The sequence below is a fragment of the Drosophila rhopaloa genome, unplaced genomic scaffold (assembly GCF_018152115.1).
Source record: "Drosophila rhopaloa isolate 14029-0021.01 unplaced genomic scaffold, ASM1815211v1 contig_47, whole genome shotgun sequence".
Taxonomy (NCBI): domain Eukaryota; kingdom Metazoa; phylum Arthropoda; class Insecta; order Diptera; family Drosophilidae; genus Drosophila; species Drosophila rhopaloa.
In genome coordinates this window covers 4381167-4402120 of record NW_025335142.1, presented here as the reverse complement: position 1 = coordinate 4402120, position 20954 = coordinate 4381167, and the positions used below count along the sequence as shown (strand labels likewise).

At 37.6% G+C, this 20954-nt stretch overlaps 2 protein-coding genes and 1 non-coding gene across 3 annotated transcripts; 2 read left to right on the top strand and 1 right to left on the bottom strand.

Moving 5' to 3' along the window:
* Positions 1-481: 481 nt before the first annotated feature.
* On the top strand, positions 482-6108 carry LOC108045820 (guanine nucleotide-binding protein G(f) subunit alpha). Its single transcript, XM_017125257.2, has 5 exons — positions 482-814; positions 3248-3469; positions 3755-3923; positions 4915-5012; positions 5127-6108. The coding sequence occupies exons 1-5, from the start codon at positions 804-806 to the stop codon at positions 5824-5826; spliced, it is 1200 nt and encodes a 399-aa protein (XP_016980746.1). The 5' UTR covers positions 482-803; the 3' UTR covers positions 5827-6108.
* Positions 6109-6518: 410 nt separating this feature from the next.
* Positions 6519-20178, top strand: LOC108045810 (elongation of very long chain fatty acids protein 6). The gene is made up of 5 exons (XM_017125245.2): positions 6519-6654; positions 8422-8649; positions 17385-17522; positions 17677-17799; positions 18228-20178. The coding sequence occupies exons 2-5, from the start codon at positions 8468-8470 to the stop codon at positions 18733-18735; spliced, it is 951 nt and encodes a 316-aa protein (XP_016980734.1). The 5' UTR covers positions 6519-6654; positions 8422-8467; the 3' UTR covers positions 18736-20178.
* On the bottom strand, positions 14701-14907 carry LOC123038088. The gene has a single exon (XR_006417744.1). It is a non-coding gene; the product is annotated as a U12 minor spliceosomal RNA (small nuclear RNA).
* Positions 20179-20954: the final 776 nt, after the last annotated feature.

The following is a 20954-nucleotide window of genomic DNA, read 5'->3' as shown; positions in this document are numbered from 1 at the left end:
TTTGGTAAGGAAAAATTATCAGGATAAAATGATTATTAATAATTATAAGGCATTTCTCTGTAGCTGATGTTGTAGAGCACATCATACATATTTTACATCTAGGATTAATTTTCTGAGTGTATTACATATTTATATGTTTCTAGTTAATTCAGCAACTCTTACACCTAAGAGTCAATCAAAATTCATATTTCTCTTTTATATACTCTCTTTAACCATCGATTTGGTGGCTTGTATTGTTGTATGTATATGTTGAGCTACCCGCGTGCAGCTATCTTATCAATGATATTGTACATTCTTACTTTGAACACCCGTACAAGCAATTAACAAACGATTCGTGGCTATGAGACTACCATACACCCCCACACGCCCCCAAAAACACCCAACCACCCACTCGGCGCCGCTCTCTCTCTCTCTCTCTTTCTCTCTTTTTTGGCCTTATCTCGGAGCTCAATGGAACCGAACTGATATTTAAGAATTCACCCCGTTCGCTGTGACTTTCAGTGCTGTGTGATCATAAAACGGTGTTAGACCTGTTCCGGCCTTAAGCTACTAAAAAAGGAACCCTGAAAACCTCAGGCAACAGCAAAAGTTCAGTGATACAGACAAATGGATATTATTATAGCAGTGACGAGAACTCAAGTGCTCGACAAACACATTCCAGACCAAAGAAAACAGAAACTCTGTGGAATCCAAAGTATTCAATAACATATTGTGTACCAGTGAAAAAAAGTGAATAAATAAAGCAACACCAGATTCAACAAAAACATAGTCGATCCGGCACAATTGATACAACAATCAGAACCATGAAATTAAGGTTGGTCTTTAGCTTCTAAGAAAGTGGGTCTATGGTATATATATGATTAACAATATGGCTCCTATCAGCCCCGATTTCCCGTTAACTTCGAAAAGCCCCAAAATCTCTGTTTTGTTGCCCCAAAAGTGGAACCTTCAATCACCATGATAAGCTTAACCAATGAGGAAAAAAACTTTTAGTATACAGGTTTTCATATTATTCCTATCAGTGGGCGGATGATATCATTGCGGAATATCCAATATATTCCGGTCTATATTTGGGCTAAGCTAATCACACTTTTTGGGCCACCCAAATCAGACTGCACGTCGGGTAGATAATGCAAATTAACTTTATGGGAAGACCACAAATCAATTGACCTTTTCAAAGTATATTGCATGGCGGGCTCTTGGTTTATTATTTCTATAGAGGAGAGAAGATCGAACGAAAATTGGCGATCAACTAGGTACATTTGAATGTTAAAAAGGGAGAAACTAAGTTTTTGCCCAAGGGAAAAATACCAATGTAACATATTTCCCTGTCCATTTCGGAAATCGCCCTTCTATGCGCTTCTCACACTGCTCACCTCATATGGCTGACGCAATTTCTTCTCTCATTATTCTCACCTGTCTGACGCATCTTTGGTACCCAAGTTAATTACCTGGTCACCAAAATATTATCTTTGAATAAATTATACAATTTTATGGTTTTTTGTTTAGATTAGCCACACGTTCCATTTGGCAGCTGTCACGCAACCCAATGTTTATTTGTTTTTCGCCAATCGCGAGCAAAACTTTGTAAGGCATTAAAGGTTTTTGTTGCTATCCGCCGATTGGGAGGAGTTCAATGGACATCGATTCGATTATTTTTCTTTGTTGTAAGCTGCCATAAATACTTGGCTCATAAATAATTACTAGGCCCTATTAAAATCAAGTGAGAAGTTATAGTCGGCACCGTAAAGATAGCCATACTCATCAAAAATTCCCAAACTGTTCCTGATTCGATTGGCCACCAAAATTGTGGGAAATATTCATGATTAACTTTTATAAACGAATCGTAAAATTGGTGGCTATGGTTATGGTCAAAAGGAGCAGAATGCACCATTTAAGTCAGCCACACGAAGGGTTTCATCATTTGTGGGAAGAAGTGAGAGCAGTGGCTCGATAAGGAGCGGTTCGTATCTAAAGTGGCGGGCGCCGTCGATAAGGTTGGAAATCGAGAACCAGCCAGAGCCAATGGTCTTGACTAAGTTTTGGCAATCGCCCAATTAGAATTGCCTGTCATAAAATTGCAAGCGCCCAGCCCCATTTCCCGATTCCCCCCTCAGTCGATTTCTTGAAGTGAATGATTTTCACATGACTCGAATAAAGCCGATATAATTCCAGTTAGAGCAAAGTGCGTCCATTTGGGGGCTAGCGAAATTTTTCCACGGTTCCTATTAGAGCAATTAGTCAGTTAACTAAATTGCCGAATCATTGGCTGTTGTGGTTTTGGTCTGGAATGCGGTATGATGTCTGGCGATATCTTAAACGTGATCCAATCAAAGTCCCAATAACCCAAATACACGATAATGGACCCACATTGATAGCTTCTCTAATTGCTTTTAATTGGTTTTCAACTTGACACTTTTTGTTTGCCTGAAGTGATTCCTTGAGAATCTGTTATATACCAGCTTAATAATAAAATACCTAAATGGTTATGTCTTTTTGCGACTTAAGAACTTAATTGAATTACACTTGTTTTTTCAAGTGTTGATCTTTTTCGAAAAACCAACTTATTTGTGTTTAGTCAATTATATCAATAACTATTCTCCTTAAAAATGAATTTTACCGTCAATAAAGTTCGATAATTGCATTTTTATGTCTTGCAACTTTTGTAATGACTCACTAATGACTTTAAGTATTTACACTTTGATATAAACTCAAAGTAAACAATTCCTGCATTGTTGGGATGACATTGCAAATAACTTTGCTCAGTAGCAATTAGTATGCATTTTTGAATACTCCTGCCTGTTTGCTAATTCCAATCTTCAACTAACTTCAATGCTTCTGAACGCACTGTACCCTGAACCTAATTAAAGTTTGTACAACTGTTCGAAATTATTGGCAATACGTATTTGAAATGCCGCCGGCAACGCGTCGTCTCATTTTTGCCAGACAAAATCCCCCCTGGAAACTCCGATTTCCCACTCCAAATCGGGTCCATTCCGGTTTTATCTATTGCGTATTGCCCGTAATAGTATAAAAAGTACACGTACTCGTATCTCTCTCTGTCTCTGGCTTCTGTGTGCTTTTAATTAAACATACATCAGTTGTGGGTTGGGTGACGGTCTTTGGGGTGTAAGCAAATATTTATCCCTGACTATATATAGACCCTTGATCGGCGTGTTTTTCCTTAGAAGTCGCCAGCCAAACAACAAACTAAGTAAATTTGCTTTCTCTTCTTTTCGCCATGCAGACTTTTGCGGTGTTTGCGCCAGCAATCGGCGAAACCGGCAGCGGTGACTGGCCAAAAGGAGGATCAGCTCCAGGCGGTCCATGACCACCATCTGCTCAAGGACATGCCCAAGGGCATTCGGGATACCACCGTCAAGATCCTGCTGCTAGGCACCGCCGAGTCCGGCAAAACCACCATCATAAAACAGATGCGCATACTGCATATCAATGGATTTACCGACGAGTAAGTGTCAACAAGAATACTATATATATTTATCTTATCATATTTAAGTATCTAAATGATATTGGCAATTATAAATCTTTTAAATTATTTAAATTAAAACATGTTTTGATTATAATAATTGAAAATGTATTGATAATAATTATGATTAAAAATGTTTTGATAACAATTATCACAAATGCTTTGATTAAAATATTAAAGAAATTGTGATAATGGGAAACATGAATCTGATTCGTGGAAAATATTCTTTCGAGTATACTCAAGGACTCCATTTCCCAAATTTTGCAGTGAGCGGCGCGAGAAGATCCCAGAGATATACCAGAACATCCACGAATCGATCCTACAGCTTGTGGCCCAAATGGGACTAATGGGAATCGATTTCGGCAGCTGTACCAGCGAGCGATCGGCCGACTATATCCTCTCCCTGCCCGGACTGGCCCCCGAGTACATGAATGAGGTGAGTTTCGGACCCGTCAAGTATCCCTATCTGTATCTTATCCCTCGCTGCTGCACTTCAAACTCTGTTGTCGTGGTGTCGCAGTGGTAAATACATACTTGTAGTCGGTCGAAAATACAGGCAAACGACTTTGAAGTCGCCTGGGACTTGCGTCAAATCTCTAGCGGCTTTCGATCGAATATTCGTTATCTGGGCGCGTCGATTTGATTGATAGCCCATCCATTAGGCGGCGTGGAATGCCTGAAAACTTTCCGAGCAAGTGTTTTGTAAATCGGACTTCCTGGCCCAACTTTTGGTTTTATTTGTATTCTTTTTTCAAGTTTACCGCAGCTGCGGCGACCTTTAAATATGATTCATGCCACACAATCTCTTCTATCTATCCCAAAAATATATATATCTACCTCTACTTAGTGGTCATTATATGACTTACGATAAGATTACCAAGGTTGTTCAAGACTCCAAGTGGGCGGGGCGCTTCAAGATCTTGATGCCAGTCATTCATGGTTTTATGTTTTGCCAGTGAGTAATACGGAGCATAAATAGTACCGATGTTTGGATTCCCCTTTATATTCCACCCAATTTATGACACCTGTTTGAATACGTGACCGGTTACGATCAAAAGTACTAAAACTTTTCTTTGGAAAGGAATATTAATATCAGCCAGAAATAAAAGTATGTCTAATGATTTTAATCTATTCATATTGGAGACCTACATTTTTATGAATTGCAATTTCCAAAGATAATCTTTTCAGTGTGCCATATCATTTCTGCACGTAATTTTTATGAAAGTTTTGTGATACCGGACCTATATCATATATACTGCAAAAAGAGAGATTTTAGCCAGACAGTTAGACAGTTTTACAACCGTGTTAGCTTTTGTATTTGTCTGTTCCTGTGGCTTCTGCAAACTTCCGTTGAAAAGTTGATGTACCCTTTATCAGTTTATAATAAACAATACTAAGATTTGGGTTACTTTTCTCTATATTTTTAGGAGTACTGTGACCACGTCACTACTCTGTGGAACGATGTGGGCATTCGCGCCTGCTACGATCGCTCGAGTGAATTCCCCCTGCTGGATAGCGCTAAATAGTAAGTATAACCAAATCAATTAAAGATACATTTTAAATCAATTTTATTTAAAATTACAATAAAATAAAAATAGTTTTGCGTAAGTTACTAAAGTTGTTCTTGCTTTTTCTCCAGCTTCCTGGACAACTTTGTGAGGATCAGTGATGCTGAGTACATACCCAGCACCGAGGACATCCTGCACAGCCGAAAGATAACCACTGGCATCTCACAGATCACGTTCCGTGTGCCCATTCCCAAGTGCATGGGTGGTGGCGAACAGGAGTTCCGAATGTATGATGTCGGCGGCCAGAGGGATCAGCGGAATAAGTGGATCCAGGTGTTCGAGGGGATACAGGCGGTATTGTTCCTGATCTCATGCAGCGAATTCGACCAGAATCTGCGCGAGGATCCCAGCCAGAATCGATTGCAGGAGGCTCTGAAACTGTTCCGGGCCGTGTGGCAGAACCGTTTCCTCGCCTCCGCCGGACTGATCGTGTTCCTCAACAAGTACGACATCATGGAGCGGAAGATCCGGGCCGGAAAACACATTGTGGACTACTTTCCCGAGTACGATGAGTTCTGCAAGCGGCCGCAGCAGGACAATTGCTTCGACGAGAGCGACTGGACAAAGATGTTCATCAAGCAGAAGCTGGTGGACATCACCCAGGAGCCGTTCAAGCGCCACTCGCGGAACCAGGTGGATCTGGGCACCTCGGAAAGGGAGTGCTACTACCACTTCACCGTCGCCACTTCAACGAGGTGCATCCGAGACGTCTTCTGCGACGTCCAGAAGATGATCCTATCGGAGAATGTGTCCAGCACGGGTCTCTTCTAGCTCTGATCTGGGAACAGATCAGAGAGCTTCTCAATAAAAATAAGGGGGGCTTCCACAGCCCCCACCAACTGTGATCTAGTAGGATATGACTTAAGTAGCCATGTAGGACCATAGATCGTAGAGGCATTGTAGGTTATACGTTGCCAGGTTAAACGCTTTAATATATTTAGATGCAAGGATGTAGAAGAAGCCTCTCAAGGAATGCTTTCACTACTCTTTCAACTACTGTGTAAACTCCATCAGAATATAGTATTTATAATAAAAACAAACCACACCCCCTAATATAAAAAATTGAATTATTGCTTCATTGTGTACTAAATTTTACAATAGATGGTAAATGGTAAAACTGTTCGGTAAAACCTCTCTGGGAATCCTGTTTTTGTATTTTCTACAAAACATTTGTTTTAAATTAAGAGCAAAAGTCGTTTTCTTTGTTTTTCAAATTCAAAGTAAAACGTTACTGTTATACAGAATGGACGTTTCAATTACAGAAATGTTAAGTTGGAACAAATACTGAAATTTGTAAAGGTACTAAAATATCACGTTAGGGCTGGAAGCAACAATATTAGCATCGGTAGCTGAGTCTCCAACCGTTAGCGGAGACACCAAAGTGTATCGATAGCTTATCGATGGTATCGATGTTAGCTGCGATGTTTCTCCACCTCTATATAGCGACCAAGCGCAAGCGAAACCGTTCATTTCGCTTTGCGCCGGCGAATCCGAGGAACAGATTTTCGAGTTTTGCTGAATTGCTGGGGGAAAAGTGTGCACAGCCGTGAGTGGTGCGATCCAGTCAATTGATATTGCGATAAGGAGCGGCGAGCAAAAGTAATTACCTCATAGCCATAACCGTTCGAAAATAGTAACCGTGTTTTCTGTGATATCTGTGTGAGTGCGTGAACATGATTTCTGTGGTGGTTTTATTTCCTCCTTATTTTGCGCCCCCCTTTTTTGTGCCGATGCTGCGAGAGAGAGAGAGAGTGTATTTCTCATACTTTTACTGATTAAATTGTGTATTTTATCGATTCAGAAACAAGCAAAACTAAAAGATCGCGTTTTTTGCAAGAGAGGAAAAGAGAGAGATTAGGCGAGATGTTTTGGAAGCATAAAATCCAAACCGCTAAGTGCCCCGAAAAAAATTTCACTAGAAATTTTTGAAAGCGCTCGCGCAAAAAACCGGATATGTTACTCAGAAAGAAACAACAAAAAGAGCTTCCAAAGCGTAGCTTACAACAAAACGAAATCACCTGTGTGTGCCAGTGAGAGTGCGTAAAAGTGTGTGTGCCCTAGTCGCGTGTCTGGCATACAATTAAGCATTCAAACTAATTTTTCTTTCACCGGCAAATTGTGCCCGCCTCATTTGTATTTCGTTTCAAATGATTTGGCTGTTTGCTTATGCATGCATTCCTTATGAGTTCTTTTTATTCACACGAGACTTTGTGGCGAAAGAGAGAGCGCGAAAGAGAGCGAGCGCCAGATTGGCGCTCTCCTGAAACCACCACAATCACACCATCTATTACAGCCACCCCCGCCCACTACACAGCCAGAAAAATGTGCATAATTCAGCGGTGGGCAAGAGTTCTGAGAAGACGGTTGAACAATCCGTTTGTTCAGACTTTGGGTTGAATTTTTATTTTATTTCCGGCTATAAGTTTGTTCCTTTTTGTTGCGACTTTACATACATAAACTTTAACTTTAAATAAAAATGTTAAAGCCAAATTATAAAACAATTAAAATTTTATTTTTCCAAAAAATATTCGAATTCCCTAAGCAGCGGTGAGAATTAAAAACAGATTTTCTAATCTGAGGCAGATATTTGTTCTTTTAATTATTGAGTTTTTTTTCTGTGTAGCAGGTTGTTTGTGTATCTATTTGAGCTTCAGCACGAGGTGTCAAAAGCGGAAGAATGTAGATGAAGATGACCACAAAGCGTGCGCCATTCATGAATGCAATGCACATCCCATAGAGAGCGAGCGAGTGAGATAGAGAGTTTTGTGGGGGAGGCACAGAGAGTAAAAGAGAGCCTTGTCTCCATGGACCAGCGGTGTTGTTTAGCAAAATCAATGAAAGAGTGGAGAGAGAGAGATGGTGTGGTGGCGGGACGAAGGGGAAAGGAAGGTCGCCGAGAAATTTATGCGACAAAACGCGCGCTTTAATGTCCCTGTGTGTGTGCGTGCGTAAGCAGAAGGGGAGTGGTGCGGAATTTTTACTGAATTTAGCTTTAAACATAGTCGAGTAAAATCCCTTTGCTTAGAGAACAGATAAGATATGGCAATCAGTAAGTTAGTAAGCACAAAAACTAAAAACAGTGTATAACTTGGAAATCTTTGAAGTCAACTATTTGTCTCATATCCTAATTAATGCATCTCTTTTCCTGTTCTTGTACATCTGATTGACAAAGTATATAAACAAAGTTTTTTCTAAGGAAATGAATGTACATAGATGACATGAGTTAATTTTTTTTTTTTTATTATTATATAAATTGTTTAGCATTTTATAAAATTTTGTATGTATTTAAATCCTCATAATTTCTCGGCAATATAAATATTCCTAGCTCTCAAATCTAATTGATCTATTCCTTTTTTTACCCCTCAGAAACTACGTAACATAGCCACCAACGCAACACATTAAACCCACCAAGATGATCAACATGGACATTAGCGTTACGCCCAACTACTCGTACATCTTCGATTTCGAGAACGACTTTATACACCAGCGCACACGGAAATGGATGCTGGAGAACTGGACATGGGTGTTCTACTACTGCGGCATCTACATGCTGGTCATATTCGGTGGTCAGCACTTTATGCAAAATCGGCCGAGGTGAGTGGTACATATATAGACTATATTCCCCATATGTCAACCGATCAAAAACATGTGCTCTTTGTTGGTTGCCAACTCTGCAAAATTATGGTTGAGCTAAGAACTTTTGCCCTTGGAACCTTGAGAAGTATTATCGGGCAGCTGAGGAGCGCCACTAATTACACCCACATGTACACACGCCCATCGCAGCTGGTATAAAAGTTTCTATTTATCAAAACCAATCCCTGGAAACCCCCATATTTACTCAATCGCACTTTGTTTAAGTTTATTCTCCGGAATGACTGGAGTCCAAGTACAGACAGCTGTTGGATTCTACATGTAATTATATAAAATTATAGCTAATCAAACGCTAATGCCGAAGGTGGATCCTTAACATAATCTCAATTACCAAACAATGGCACCATGCACTATTCCGTTTTATTTCCGATATCCAAAGACGTTTGATTTCGCAGTATTTTGGTTTTTTTTTGTAGTTGTTCATTTTTGATCTGTCAACACGATTGTCACTTGTTACCTACCTGATTTACCTGTGATGGATTCAATTGGCTTTCCGTGCTGACAATTGTCTACTTTTGTTTTGCTGTTTGCGTTTCTTCTGCCTCCCCTTTCTAATTGTCGTCATCGGGTTTTGTGGCCAAATTTAGTTGGGCTCGTGACATGCCATCTATTCTAGCCTGTTTTCTTTTTGGGAGATCATATTTTGTCACCTATGGTCTCGCTTTAGCTAGGTACAAAGTTGCAAAGTTTACTCTAAAAGTTTATGTTTTAAAGTGTTTCATTTTCTGTTGGGATAATAAAAAAGCACAAAAATATTTGTTAAGAAAACAGGTTTTGTATTATTTCAATGAAAATAGTTTTTTTTACTAAGTCAGAAAATAAATAGGGCTCTAAACTCTCTATTTACTATACATACTATGTAAACATTTTTCTAACAAATATAAATTTATTTGATTATTATTTGAACAAAAAACATTTTTTTTAAGCTAAAAATAAGACAACCAATTTTTGGTTATTATCTTTAAAAGAAACATATATGTATCATAAATTTTAAAGCAGCCATTGCCCACACATCAGCCTACTTTCATTGGAATATAGGGGCTTGGCAGTTTTCTCTGTGGACATTTGTTATTGTTGTTAACTTTACCTTACACTTGGAAATTTATGGAATCTCGTTTTAGTATTTACCCAAATGAAGGAGAGTCGTTATGCACTTGGCACAGAAAGGTGTAAATGTAATGAAACGGCAATGGAAATGAGTTTGGGGAACGTTTGGAGGTGGTCACTTTTACGCTAATAGGGTAAAAAGATAAATTAAACAAATTAAAGCAGAGTCCAAGGGCTGAATTCACCTTGCTTAAGGGTGGTGTTTGAATATGCCAATATTTTAATAAAATGCATAAGGAATGTTGTATAAGGTGCCGCAAATGACAAATGTACATGTACTTAACCGAATGCCACCGAGTATGCGGCTTAGATATACGGTTATTTACATATTTTTAGAGTGGAACTAAACTCTTGCACTCGGTGCACTTCCTCATCATATAAATTGTGCATTTTTTTTTTTCATTTCGGACAGTGCGTCATTAAATTCATTAAATTGATTAGGTTTATAGGTACACGCCATGTCGTACCCGTTTTATTTAACATACCCCAACGGACAAAGTTCAGCATGGCCACATGGCATGTCATGCAAGAAGTGGGTGTGTCCACAATGTCGGGGGCTTAGGGAATAATGCTGAACTAAAGTTGCCGGACAGCAGGACATTCACTTATGTACTCGCCCAAAAGGTCCACTTCAAATGGACAGTGTACACTAGACAACTTGATTGCGTTTCTAATGGAATTTATTAGTAATTACCTTACGATTTTAAAGCCGATAATAAAACAGCCCTAATTCAAAATATTGAGAGGCTAAAACTAGTTAACATTGGTTTATTATTATTGTAATTAGGGACCGTATAAGTAATATAATTGAAATAAATGGGTAGCTTACTTTTTTTTTTTTTAATAAAAATTCAAATCAAAATGGTAGGGGCATTATAAGTGATTTAAATAGAAAAAATCATTATTCACTACTTCCACTGATTATATTATCATTGCATATATTACCCATAACATAATTTACGATGACTCTTCTCGGACGCTTATCAACAATACCATATACATATTCAGCACATGCCCTGGAACTTACAGTTGATTAATTGATTTTATTTACAAACAATTAGTATAATTTAAATTAGAACATTTTATTCAGTGCATTATGGAAGTTTTGAATAATAATAATCACAAATGACGATAAAATATTCTCTATATTTGAATGTTTTCCGCCGACAAACAAAGTTTTTGCTGGCTGGTGTATGTTTAGACTTTGCGTGTGCAAACGTTTTGTGGCCATATAAGGAGGGGTAAAACGGGGCGGTATAAAATGGGGTGAGAAGAGTGTGTGGGCGCTAGAGCTTACAACAGAAATCACAAACGAACATTTCCACAGTGGAGCGAATGACCGATCTCTGTAATCATTCAAAACTTATAAAGATTGAGTCATTAAATGGCCTTGCTTTTTTTCATACATATTTTTATACCCTTGCAGAGGGTATTATAATTTTGGTCAAAAGTGTGCAACGCAGTGAAGGAGACATCTCCGACCCTATAAAGTATATATATTCTTGATCAGGATCACCTCCTGAGTTGATATAGCCATGTCCGTCTGTCCGTCTGTCCGTCTGTCTGTCCGTCTGTCTGTTTCTACGCGAACTAGTCTCTCAGTTTTAAAGATATCGAATTGAAACTTTGCACACACCCTTCTTCCCTTTGCACGCAGTATATAAGTCGGAACGGCCGGGATCGGCCGACTATATCCTATAGCTGCCATATAACTGATTGATCGGAAATGCCATAACTCTGCTGTTTGTTAAGTTAGGAAGTTGGGACTCTCTATGAGTATTATATTTGGCCAATCAATCCGACGTACCAAATTTCATAAGGATCGGCCGACTATATCCTATAGCTGCTATATAACTGATTGATCGGAAATGCCATAACTTTGGTGTTTGTTAAGTTAGGAAGTTGGGATTTTTTATGGGTTATATATTTGGCCAATTAATCCGACCTACCAAATTTCATAAGGATCGGACGACTATATCTTATAGCTGTCATATAACTGATTGATCGGAAATGCCATAACTTTAGTGTTTGTTAAGTTAGGAAGTTGGGATTTTCTATGGGTTTTATTTTTGCCCAATCAATCCGACATATCAAATTTCATAAGGATCGGAAGACTATATTCTATAGCTGCCATATACATAACTGAACGATTGGAAATGCCATAACTTTGGTGTTTTTAAAGTTAGGAAGTTGGGATTTTTTATGAGTATTAAGAATGCATCATATGAATAATTTTGGAGAATATAATTTGCAGAATATTCTGCAAGGGTATTTCAACTTCGGCTCCGCCCGAAGTTAGCTTTCCTTTCTTGTTATTTATACATATCTTTTGAGGAAATATAAATATTTTTATGACGACAATAGGAAATAAGTGTGACAAGGACATCTAAGTACAGAGAACCCTATTTCTCACCGAAATTCGTTTGTTTTTTTCTCCACCCCCATGAAAAATGTCCTTTAATGTGGTTTCATCACGCTAGCTCATATACAGTGTCCTGCAATAGTCGGAAAAATATATTTTGTGTTCATATGGGGAAATTTTTGCAATTGAAGCGTGGCAATTATTAAACAATTTGCGAATTAACCAATAATTGCTCCAATGACAGGCGAGCCGTGTTGAGTTCAAATCACCACCCTTCACGAGCACCTGTAATTGCAATTTCAATTACGACCACAATTATATATTACCAGCCAGCATTTAGTTAACAATTACAAACGCCAACAGGCCGAAAAAATAAATAAGAAAAGGAAAACACATGACGTATATGGTGAGCCAAGAAAAGGCATTGCTGAAAGTGAAACTTAATTTAATTTTGGTCGGCTTATGAGTGTGCATATATGTACATATATTAACATCAAATTAACGACAACCGTTAACACAAACAGTTGGTTAAAAGTGGGTAGAGCTAAATAGCAAATCTTGTTAAAGTGTGTCATTAAAACCGAATATCTCTATAGGCTTTTTGAAGCTGATTTGATATTTTTCTACATACCATACCATTTTGAGACTCGAAACATAAAGCTTTATGAAAAGCTCTCTCTTGGCGGCCCTTTCTTAGTTCAGCATCTCCATATCACGCCACTTTTCCCCATTTTTATTTACTCCACGCGTCCATTTCTCCCTCAAAAATAACTCGTTTTTTGTCGGCCACCAAAATTGTTTTGACTGGGTTTCTGATGATTGAATTATGTCTAAGTATCGACATCTTATCGCTCACCTGTTGCAGCAGGTGTGTCATTCTGTACTACTCCAAACTTCTAGACATGAGTCAGCCAAAAACACAATAAACTTTCCTATTCATCATAAACAATTATGCAGATAAGCTTCGGCTAGACGATTTTCGGATTATAGCTTTTCTGAGTTGAGATAATCGTTAATAACGCGTGTATGCTTATTAGGTTTACTTTTGATGCAAGTTAAGAGAATTAAATTGGAAATTAAAAAAAAAATTACAATATTCAAAATTACCTTATTAGCAATTCGGGACATGCTAAGGAAATAAACCGGTTAATGCAGCTTATACAGATAAAATAAAATTCCATATATTTATAAACGAATGTTCAATTATAAAATTTATAGAAAGGTTTCATACAAAACAGTTTGTTTTTACTTTTATTAAATCACTCTTTTGGTAAAAGTGCCCCAACCTTTGACAATATTTTTTACGTTGCACTTTGAAAGCGTTCGGAAATAACTTGGTCAATGCTGTGACATCCAATCTCGCGGGTTTGTAAACCACCGCAAAATATAATGAATAATAATTAAAAATGAATTCAAAGCGAAATCTTAATTATGGCTTAACATAAACCCAGAAAGCCAAAAGTTTTGCAATACGCTAAAAAAAGGTTTGCAAAAAACAAAACACTGTCGCATCAGTTTCGAGACAATGTTGCGAATTTGGTACCGCATTTCCATACATATTTATTTATATGGCTAGGTATACAAATGGAAGTGTACCACCGCTTGGAAAAATGGTGTGCATATAGTGAATATATGTATATACTGCATAAATCAACCTAAACAACCTGAGCTTAACCCAAGCCAAAACTAAGCGTACAATAATCAATTGACCAACATTTCTGGGTTTTTAGTTTTTTCTCTCTTGCTACACTTTGTTTTGTTTACATGTTTTGCAAAATCAGGTTTACTCTCTCCATACATCTGATTTGCTCTCTCCTTGTCGGCGAATTTCTTTCTCTTTGCTTATGCAATCTTCGCCACAAAGTGGAAAGCAAAAGAAAGTTCACCAACTTCCCCTTGTACCAGCAAAAAATGCTACATCATCACCATTATGGCAACCATATTATGCAGTCCAAGTTTCCTAAGTTGATTTTTTTGCACCTCGAACTTTACTTTTTCCTATTGTATTTAACTTTGAACTTTGACTTTTTTTTTGCGTTTCCTAAGTCATATAAAAATATTTATATAAGAGAGACCGGGCTATGATTTTGTATTCAATTTCATGCAATTCATTAATCGTAAGATATGTGTGTATCTGCAATGATATATTCCAGCCGTATACTAAATATATACGAATTGAATTTGTTTACACTTTTGAATTGCAAAAATTTTAGATTTGAAAACAGTTTAATTACATTTGACCCGCTAAACATTTTGAAATTTGCATATTTTAGAGCTGCAAATATTGTACAATTGTAAACAGTTTAAAATTCTGAGCTGTGATTTAATTAAATCGGTTGGATTTTATGAATATGTTTTAAAATAAATTTTAGATATTCCCTGCATTTTAAAAGATATCTTACTAAAATTTTGTTGAAGTCCAAAAGGAATGAAAAACTAATAGCAAATAAAACTTTAAACAAGATTACTCCAATTTATAAGTATAATTGGATTTTTTATCGGGCAGATCGCAACACCCAGCCGAGGAAGGGCATCCAGCCTCACTTACCGGGCACAAAAGTAGGTGCCGGTTCGCTTGGCCGGACGCCACCCACTCGGAGAAGGAGGGGACGACCTGTGCCCTTGCAAAAATTGAGCTTCAAGGGACGAAAATCGCCCCTTTGCCTAGAAGCCAATACTGCCAAGCGATTAGCAAGGCTGTTTGGTTTTCCTTACTCATTAGTTTGAGGCACGAATTGTAGACAGTCGGCAAGTGGAAGCTGATGCGCGCGCAGTTAGAACCAGTTGGGAATTGTTGGGACCGCCATTGGGCGAGCAACAGAGCTTTTACAGGCACATTTTCACTGCAATTGTACTGCGGGTGGCTGAAAGAGTTTTTATAAGAACAAAGGTGTTTTCTTTAACCAAAAAATGTAGTGTAAAATAAATAAACTCGGATATGAATATTTTAAGGAAACTTTTTTTGTCCTTAAATATTAAAAAAAAAATTAATTTTTAAAGGTTTCCCATAGGCAGCTTAAACTCAAGTTAAACTTCAAGTTTAATTACTAAATTAAGGACAATACAATTATGCTTCAATTTTAAAATATTTTTTTTTGTTATGTAAGTGTTGAGACTTCCGGGTTTTTAATTTGGTAAATAAAGATTTAAAACAAAATCTATTGTTAAGGGGTATTTAAAGTTTTTCTTTACAGAGCTCATATTTTCTACTGGTCTATCCTGGCATTGCGCTTAATTGTTATTAATAGAAGAGATTTTTTAAGATTCCCAACTAGAGCACATGTGGAACGCAATTCCTTAGTTGAACATTTCCGCTTTGAGAATGCTTCTTTCCCCCTGTTTCCCACGTCTTAAAACGCAGCTTAATTGCCTAATACAGTGGGACTTATCTATGCAAATCTCAGCTGGATTTTCGAGTAAGCTATTTGGGGGGTTGATGGCACAACTACGAATTCAATTGAGCATTCTGATTGCCGGCGATAAAAGTCCCCTAGACTGCCCTAAAATACACAATCTTTATGGCTTTGTTTGGGGGATATTGTTGGCTATCGATTGCTCTGTTTTCATAAACCCGTTGACGCATTTAAGGCTCTAAACATGTGGCGCTAAACAAACACTTTACTTGTATACCGTGTTTCGCGAAACTTTCGAACTTTCTGCTGAAGTATGTATTAGCCAAGTATATTTTTTAGTTTTCTTTCCCAAAATTGTTTAAACTTTTTTCCAGGGCAAAGGTTAAAGCAATCAAATGTGTGCTTCGTCAAAAAACAACTATCTTTGATAACAGAACTCACATTTTTTTAGATTCCACTGTTTCGGTTTTGTCTATGTGAATTTTTATGACTAATTGCCTCGTGAAGAGGTTTCACTTCGGCTATGGAATATATGTACATATATATACACATATATAGTATCGTGAACGAGCCGTCGATAAGGTTGGCTGGTTGATTTGCAGCCTATTGATTGCGTAAACTTTGTTTGCTATTAGTAATTAAGATTATGGAAACCTTATTAGAATCAATTCATAATTTAAGGCAAATCGTTGAGTGATACGATTAAAATTAGTTAGTGATTCAGTCGTTCCGAAAAGCACAAACCTCTTTAAATTGGTTGATTGCTTCAATTTAATTTCGTTTGAAGAACTTTATTAAACACGGTTTCAGTCCATTCAAATGCTAAACCAGTATTTTTGTGTGGGCAACTTTTTCTTTGCTAAGAACCCAAAACAAAAGAGCGACTCTGTGGATGTCTTTTTTAGGAGAAGTTTCTTTTTTAGATACACGTGTCTGCCCTGTGACTAAAAACAATTTTATATATTCTATTCGATCGATCGCCTGAGAATTTTTGTTTTAAGTTGACCTTTCGTTATCAATTTGTTTAGCAGCTGATCAAAAATAAACTTATAGTGTAATCTACTAGATGTCGTGACATTGATAATTATATTTTCCATTGCATCTGACGATCGAATCTAGCATGTTATTCAATGTGGCCTGGCAACTGGTGGAATCTTGAAGCGATTACCCATTTTAAGACGATTTAAGGGATCTAATGAGCAAATTATTTGACTGACCCTGTGACATCTTATTGTTGTGGGTTGATGTCATTGCATTACAGAAAAATTCGCACATATTAAGTGCATATAGCAAATAATACTTGATCTTTGACTGTCACGCTCGTCTAGGACGGAGGCATGGAAAAATTGAAAATTGTTAGAGTTTGTTGATCTTTGCTGTTTTTTTTTCCGCTGCCTTTTCACGTCTATTAGCCTCGAGTAAATATGAATGATTTTAAGTGCTGGCTGGGGAATTTGCGTTTGGGGATTGTAGGAGTAAGTGAATATAGACGGAACAAAAATTGAATTAATTCATTTACTGCCCATTAGCTCATCATACTGCCCCTATGATATACATCTTTATTCCAAATTGCTACACTTTAATAACCCTTTTACTATACAAATTGGTTTTAAATCAATTGCCATAGGAAATCTCAGACTTTTAAAGATTGGCAAAGCAATTTTATATTCAACCGACGTAAAACTATAAAGAGATTCACGTGACACCTCAGCGAAATTGGTTTTGTTATTTAAATTACAGTAAGCGAAGTCAGATTTAAGGAAAAACCCCAAGTGTGAATTTTAAGCACTACTTTGATCTCACAATCTCTGTATTTTTCCTGTGTTGCTAAAGTTTCCTTTCATTATTCATTGCAGATTTCAACTGCGCGGCCCGCTGATCATATGGAACACCTTGCTGGCCATGTTCAGCATCATGGGAGCTGCCCGAACGGCGCCTGAGCTGATTCATGTGCTGCGTCACTACGGACTCTTCCACTCCGTCTGCGTGCCCAGGTTGGTTTCGCTCTCTAACTGAACAAGATCCGATTCAGCCTTATATTGTCAAGTTCATCGCCTGCATTCGTGAACTTGATATGTATAAGGCTGGAAACTTGAATGCTATGCAAATGTCCGATCACTGACCGATATTCCGAACATTCTCCCACAGCTACATCGAGCAAGATCGCGTGTGCGGATTCTGGACCTGGCTCTTCGTGCTCAGCAAACTGCCGGAGCTGGGCGACACGATATTCATCGTGCTCCGCAAGCAGCCACTCATCTTCCTGCACTGGTAAGTAAACCAACGAGCTTTTAATATGACAGGATTGTGTTAACCAAAAACAAAACCCATCAGTCTGGATAATAATTATAAAAAGGCATTAATAATTGGAATTTTAATCATAAACCACACTCATTTGGCTTGAAATTATAAAAATTATTGAAATTTGTTTAATAAGAGTTATTAAAAATTTAATTTATTAATAATGAGATACTGTAGATGAAATTGGGTATTAGAAATTAGCTTCATTAAAAAAAGGAAGGGTACTTTTGAAAACAAAAATATATTCAGAATAACAGATTTTTGAAACTGATTTCACTATTCAATTTTCTAGAATTGCCCCTAATTTAGTTTGATAATCTTGACTTTTAATTTTTTGCACAATGAAAGCCACAATATGTTTTAGAATTGTATAGTAATTGAATTGTTTGCTAATGCAGGTACCACCACATCACTGTGCTGATCTACTCGTGGTTCAGCTACACCGAATACACCAGCTCTGCCCGCTGGTTCATTGTGATGAACTACTGCGTGCACTCGGTGATGTACAGCTACTATGCGCTGAAGGCGGCTCGCTTCAATCCCCCCAGGTTCATCTCGATGATCATTACCTCGCTGCAGCTGACGCAGATGATCATCGGCTGTGCGATCAACGTGTGGGCCAATGGCTTCCTGAAGACGCACGGCACCTCATCCTGCAACATCTCTCAGCGCAACATCAACCTGTCGATCGCCATGTACTTCAGCTACTTTGTCCTGTTCGCGCGCTTCTTCTACAAGGCGTACCTGGCGCCCGGTGGCCACAAGAGTCGACGCATGGCCGCCTCCCTCGCAGCCCAAAATGCTGTCAAGCAGTCAAGCAGCCCCCAGCAGAGCATGGAGAGCTCCAAGTTCATCGGCGCTGGAGAGGATCAGGCCGCCTATCTGCGCAAAACCAAGGCGCAGTAAGGAGGGAGTTCAGCAAAACCACACCAACTCCCATTACAACCACTCCCCCCTGTTAACGGCTAAGGACATTTATTTATGTAGCGGTGTACAAGTTGTTTTTTAATTTTAAACCTGGGTGGCACACTCAAAACACATATACACACACGATAGAAGATCGGGAAAGAGTTAAATTTGTAAGCGAAAAGTTGAACCGGATGAACAGGCATACAAACTATATATCTGAACATGTATATAAGAAACAGACGAAACTAAGCTAACCAAAATTCAGAGTCGAGTCATAAAACGGTATGTAACTGGGGGCCAGAAGTCTTGTAAACAGTGCAGTGGCAGTTTTGCAAAATGTGTACGTGTGAAGTTTAGGGACTAAGGACACTAAATGTGCAGGCATCAATTGAAAACTCTGGAAATGTCCAAATCTAAGCCAAAGGGAAATGTTGAAGATGAGAAAGAGATTTAGCTGCTTACTAGTTTGCATGGGTTCAATTTTATAGTCACTATGGAACCTGTTTATATGTTCCCAACTACAGCTCTATGCAATCCTAAACGTGTGTTGTTAGGCCCAAAGTTGTATATGAATAGATTATATAATTTGCAGAATTATTGACAGCCTTTAAATTTATGTTTGTTTTCAACTAGCCTACGATTTCAGTTCGATATTTATTTGCGTTGTCAGCGACAATTTGCCTTCTCAGGTGGGATTTTGATTTGCCTCCTAATTTTAGTTAAAATTCTCAAGAAGGATCAAATTCCTGCCTATAATTTGTATATCATTCAATAAGTGATATATACACAACTGGCATTCTTGGCTTAGAATTCAATTTTAGCTGCTGGAAAAATGTCTGATAACTTTGTACTTCTAAGTCTATACGCATATATATTTATAAAACCTATATTAACGAAATATTAAACAAGTGAAACTAGAAGAAACCATTACCAACCAATAACAAAACACTATAAGTTAGTCTATTGTTCCAAGATCCAGAGCGCAAATTGTTATTGTAAAGTAATAAAGTGTTTTGAAATCTGTATTTAATAACAAAATCTGTAATAGTCAAATGACGATTGATGAAAATTCTACTGACTGACTAGATAAAGTGTATCTAATCAGTCAGTGTAGTTTTAAATAAGTGTCATAATGCTTAGAAAGGTTCGATTTTGTTAGGGGCATTTATTTAGTTAACTTGTGTTGAATGCATTTTAATATTACTTCATTCTCCCTGCTGCTTTTTGGTAATTTAGAAAAACTACATAAAGTCCTTGAACGTAACACAACAAACAAAATAACCAGAGAAAAGTTTAAATTATATTTATATTTTTAAGGGAACGGAAAATGTGTAAGAGTATAAACAAAGAACATGAAAAGCAAAAGTCCTACTTGAAAAGTTAATTTAGTGTAAAACGAGGAAACTGTAACTGAAATAAAAAACGATGCAGAACCTGAAAGTGGATCGTGTGAATGGAGAGGAGGATCGATTGATACTGAACTCTAGCAGGAGAGAGAAATTGAAACGAACAAACTTGAAATTTTTGTCGGGTATACATAATAAATAAGAACTAAGCGAAAACAAAACTAAAGATTGAGAATGCTAAACAAAAACCAACGGATAAATAAAACGGAAAAGGATGGAAAAGTTATATTTTACTTATTTTTCGGGATAACTGGGTATTTTTAGAAGCTCAGAATGAAGTCCTATCGAGTTTAACAGTTGATTAAAAAATGTTCAAGTGATTTTCGAAGGGCAGAAACACTTGAGGATACTGAAGACAAGTTACTTCGCGCGGCTCGAACCAACAACTCGTGAAAATTTCACTTGAGATGGTGTTGGAAATAAATAAAACTGAAATAACTTAATCTTGCGTAACCCATTTCGTTTTTAAATGAAATCGCTAAACAGTAGCGAATTTGAAAACAGGAAATACCTAATTATAAGTACTGAAGATTATTTAAGTATTATCTTGATAATTTAGTAATCTATGGTGATTTTGGGGCTCTAGAAATTTTATTTTTGAGTTTCTCTTTGCGAACTTATGATGAACTTTTTTAAATGGTACTGGAAAATAGGTTTTTTTATTTGAAACACACCTGGCGCACTTAGTGAAGTTTCAACCCAACCTGCATTTCTGGGTTGTGTCACACACCCAACTAGTGCTGTGAAACATTTTAAAAATACTCAACATATATCTGTTATCGATATATCTATCGGTAGAACGGTATATTT

Bases quoted from the DNA above. Each gene is read 5' to 3' on its own strand.
- LOC108045820 (XM_017125257.2), top strand. The intron at 3,470-3,754 runs GTAAGTGTCAAC...CAAATTTTGCAG, and splicing joins ATCAATGGATTTACCGACGA to TGAGCGGCGCGAGAAGATCC. The intron at 5,013-5,126 runs GTAAGTATAACC...CTTTTTCTCCAG, and splicing joins CTGCTGGATAGCGCTAAATA to CTTCCTGGACAACTTTGTGA.
- LOC108045810 (XM_017125245.2), top strand. From the start codon at position 8,468: ATGATCAACATGGACATTAGCGTTACGCCCAACTACTCGTACATCTTC. The intron at 8,650-17,384 runs GTGAGTGGTACA...TATTCATTGCAG, and splicing joins TTTATGCAAAATCGGCCGAG to ATTTCAACTGCGCGGCCCGC. The intron at 17,800-18,227 runs GTAAGTAAACCA...TTGCTAATGCAG, and splicing joins CCACTCATCTTCCTGCACTG to GTACCACCACATCACTGTGC.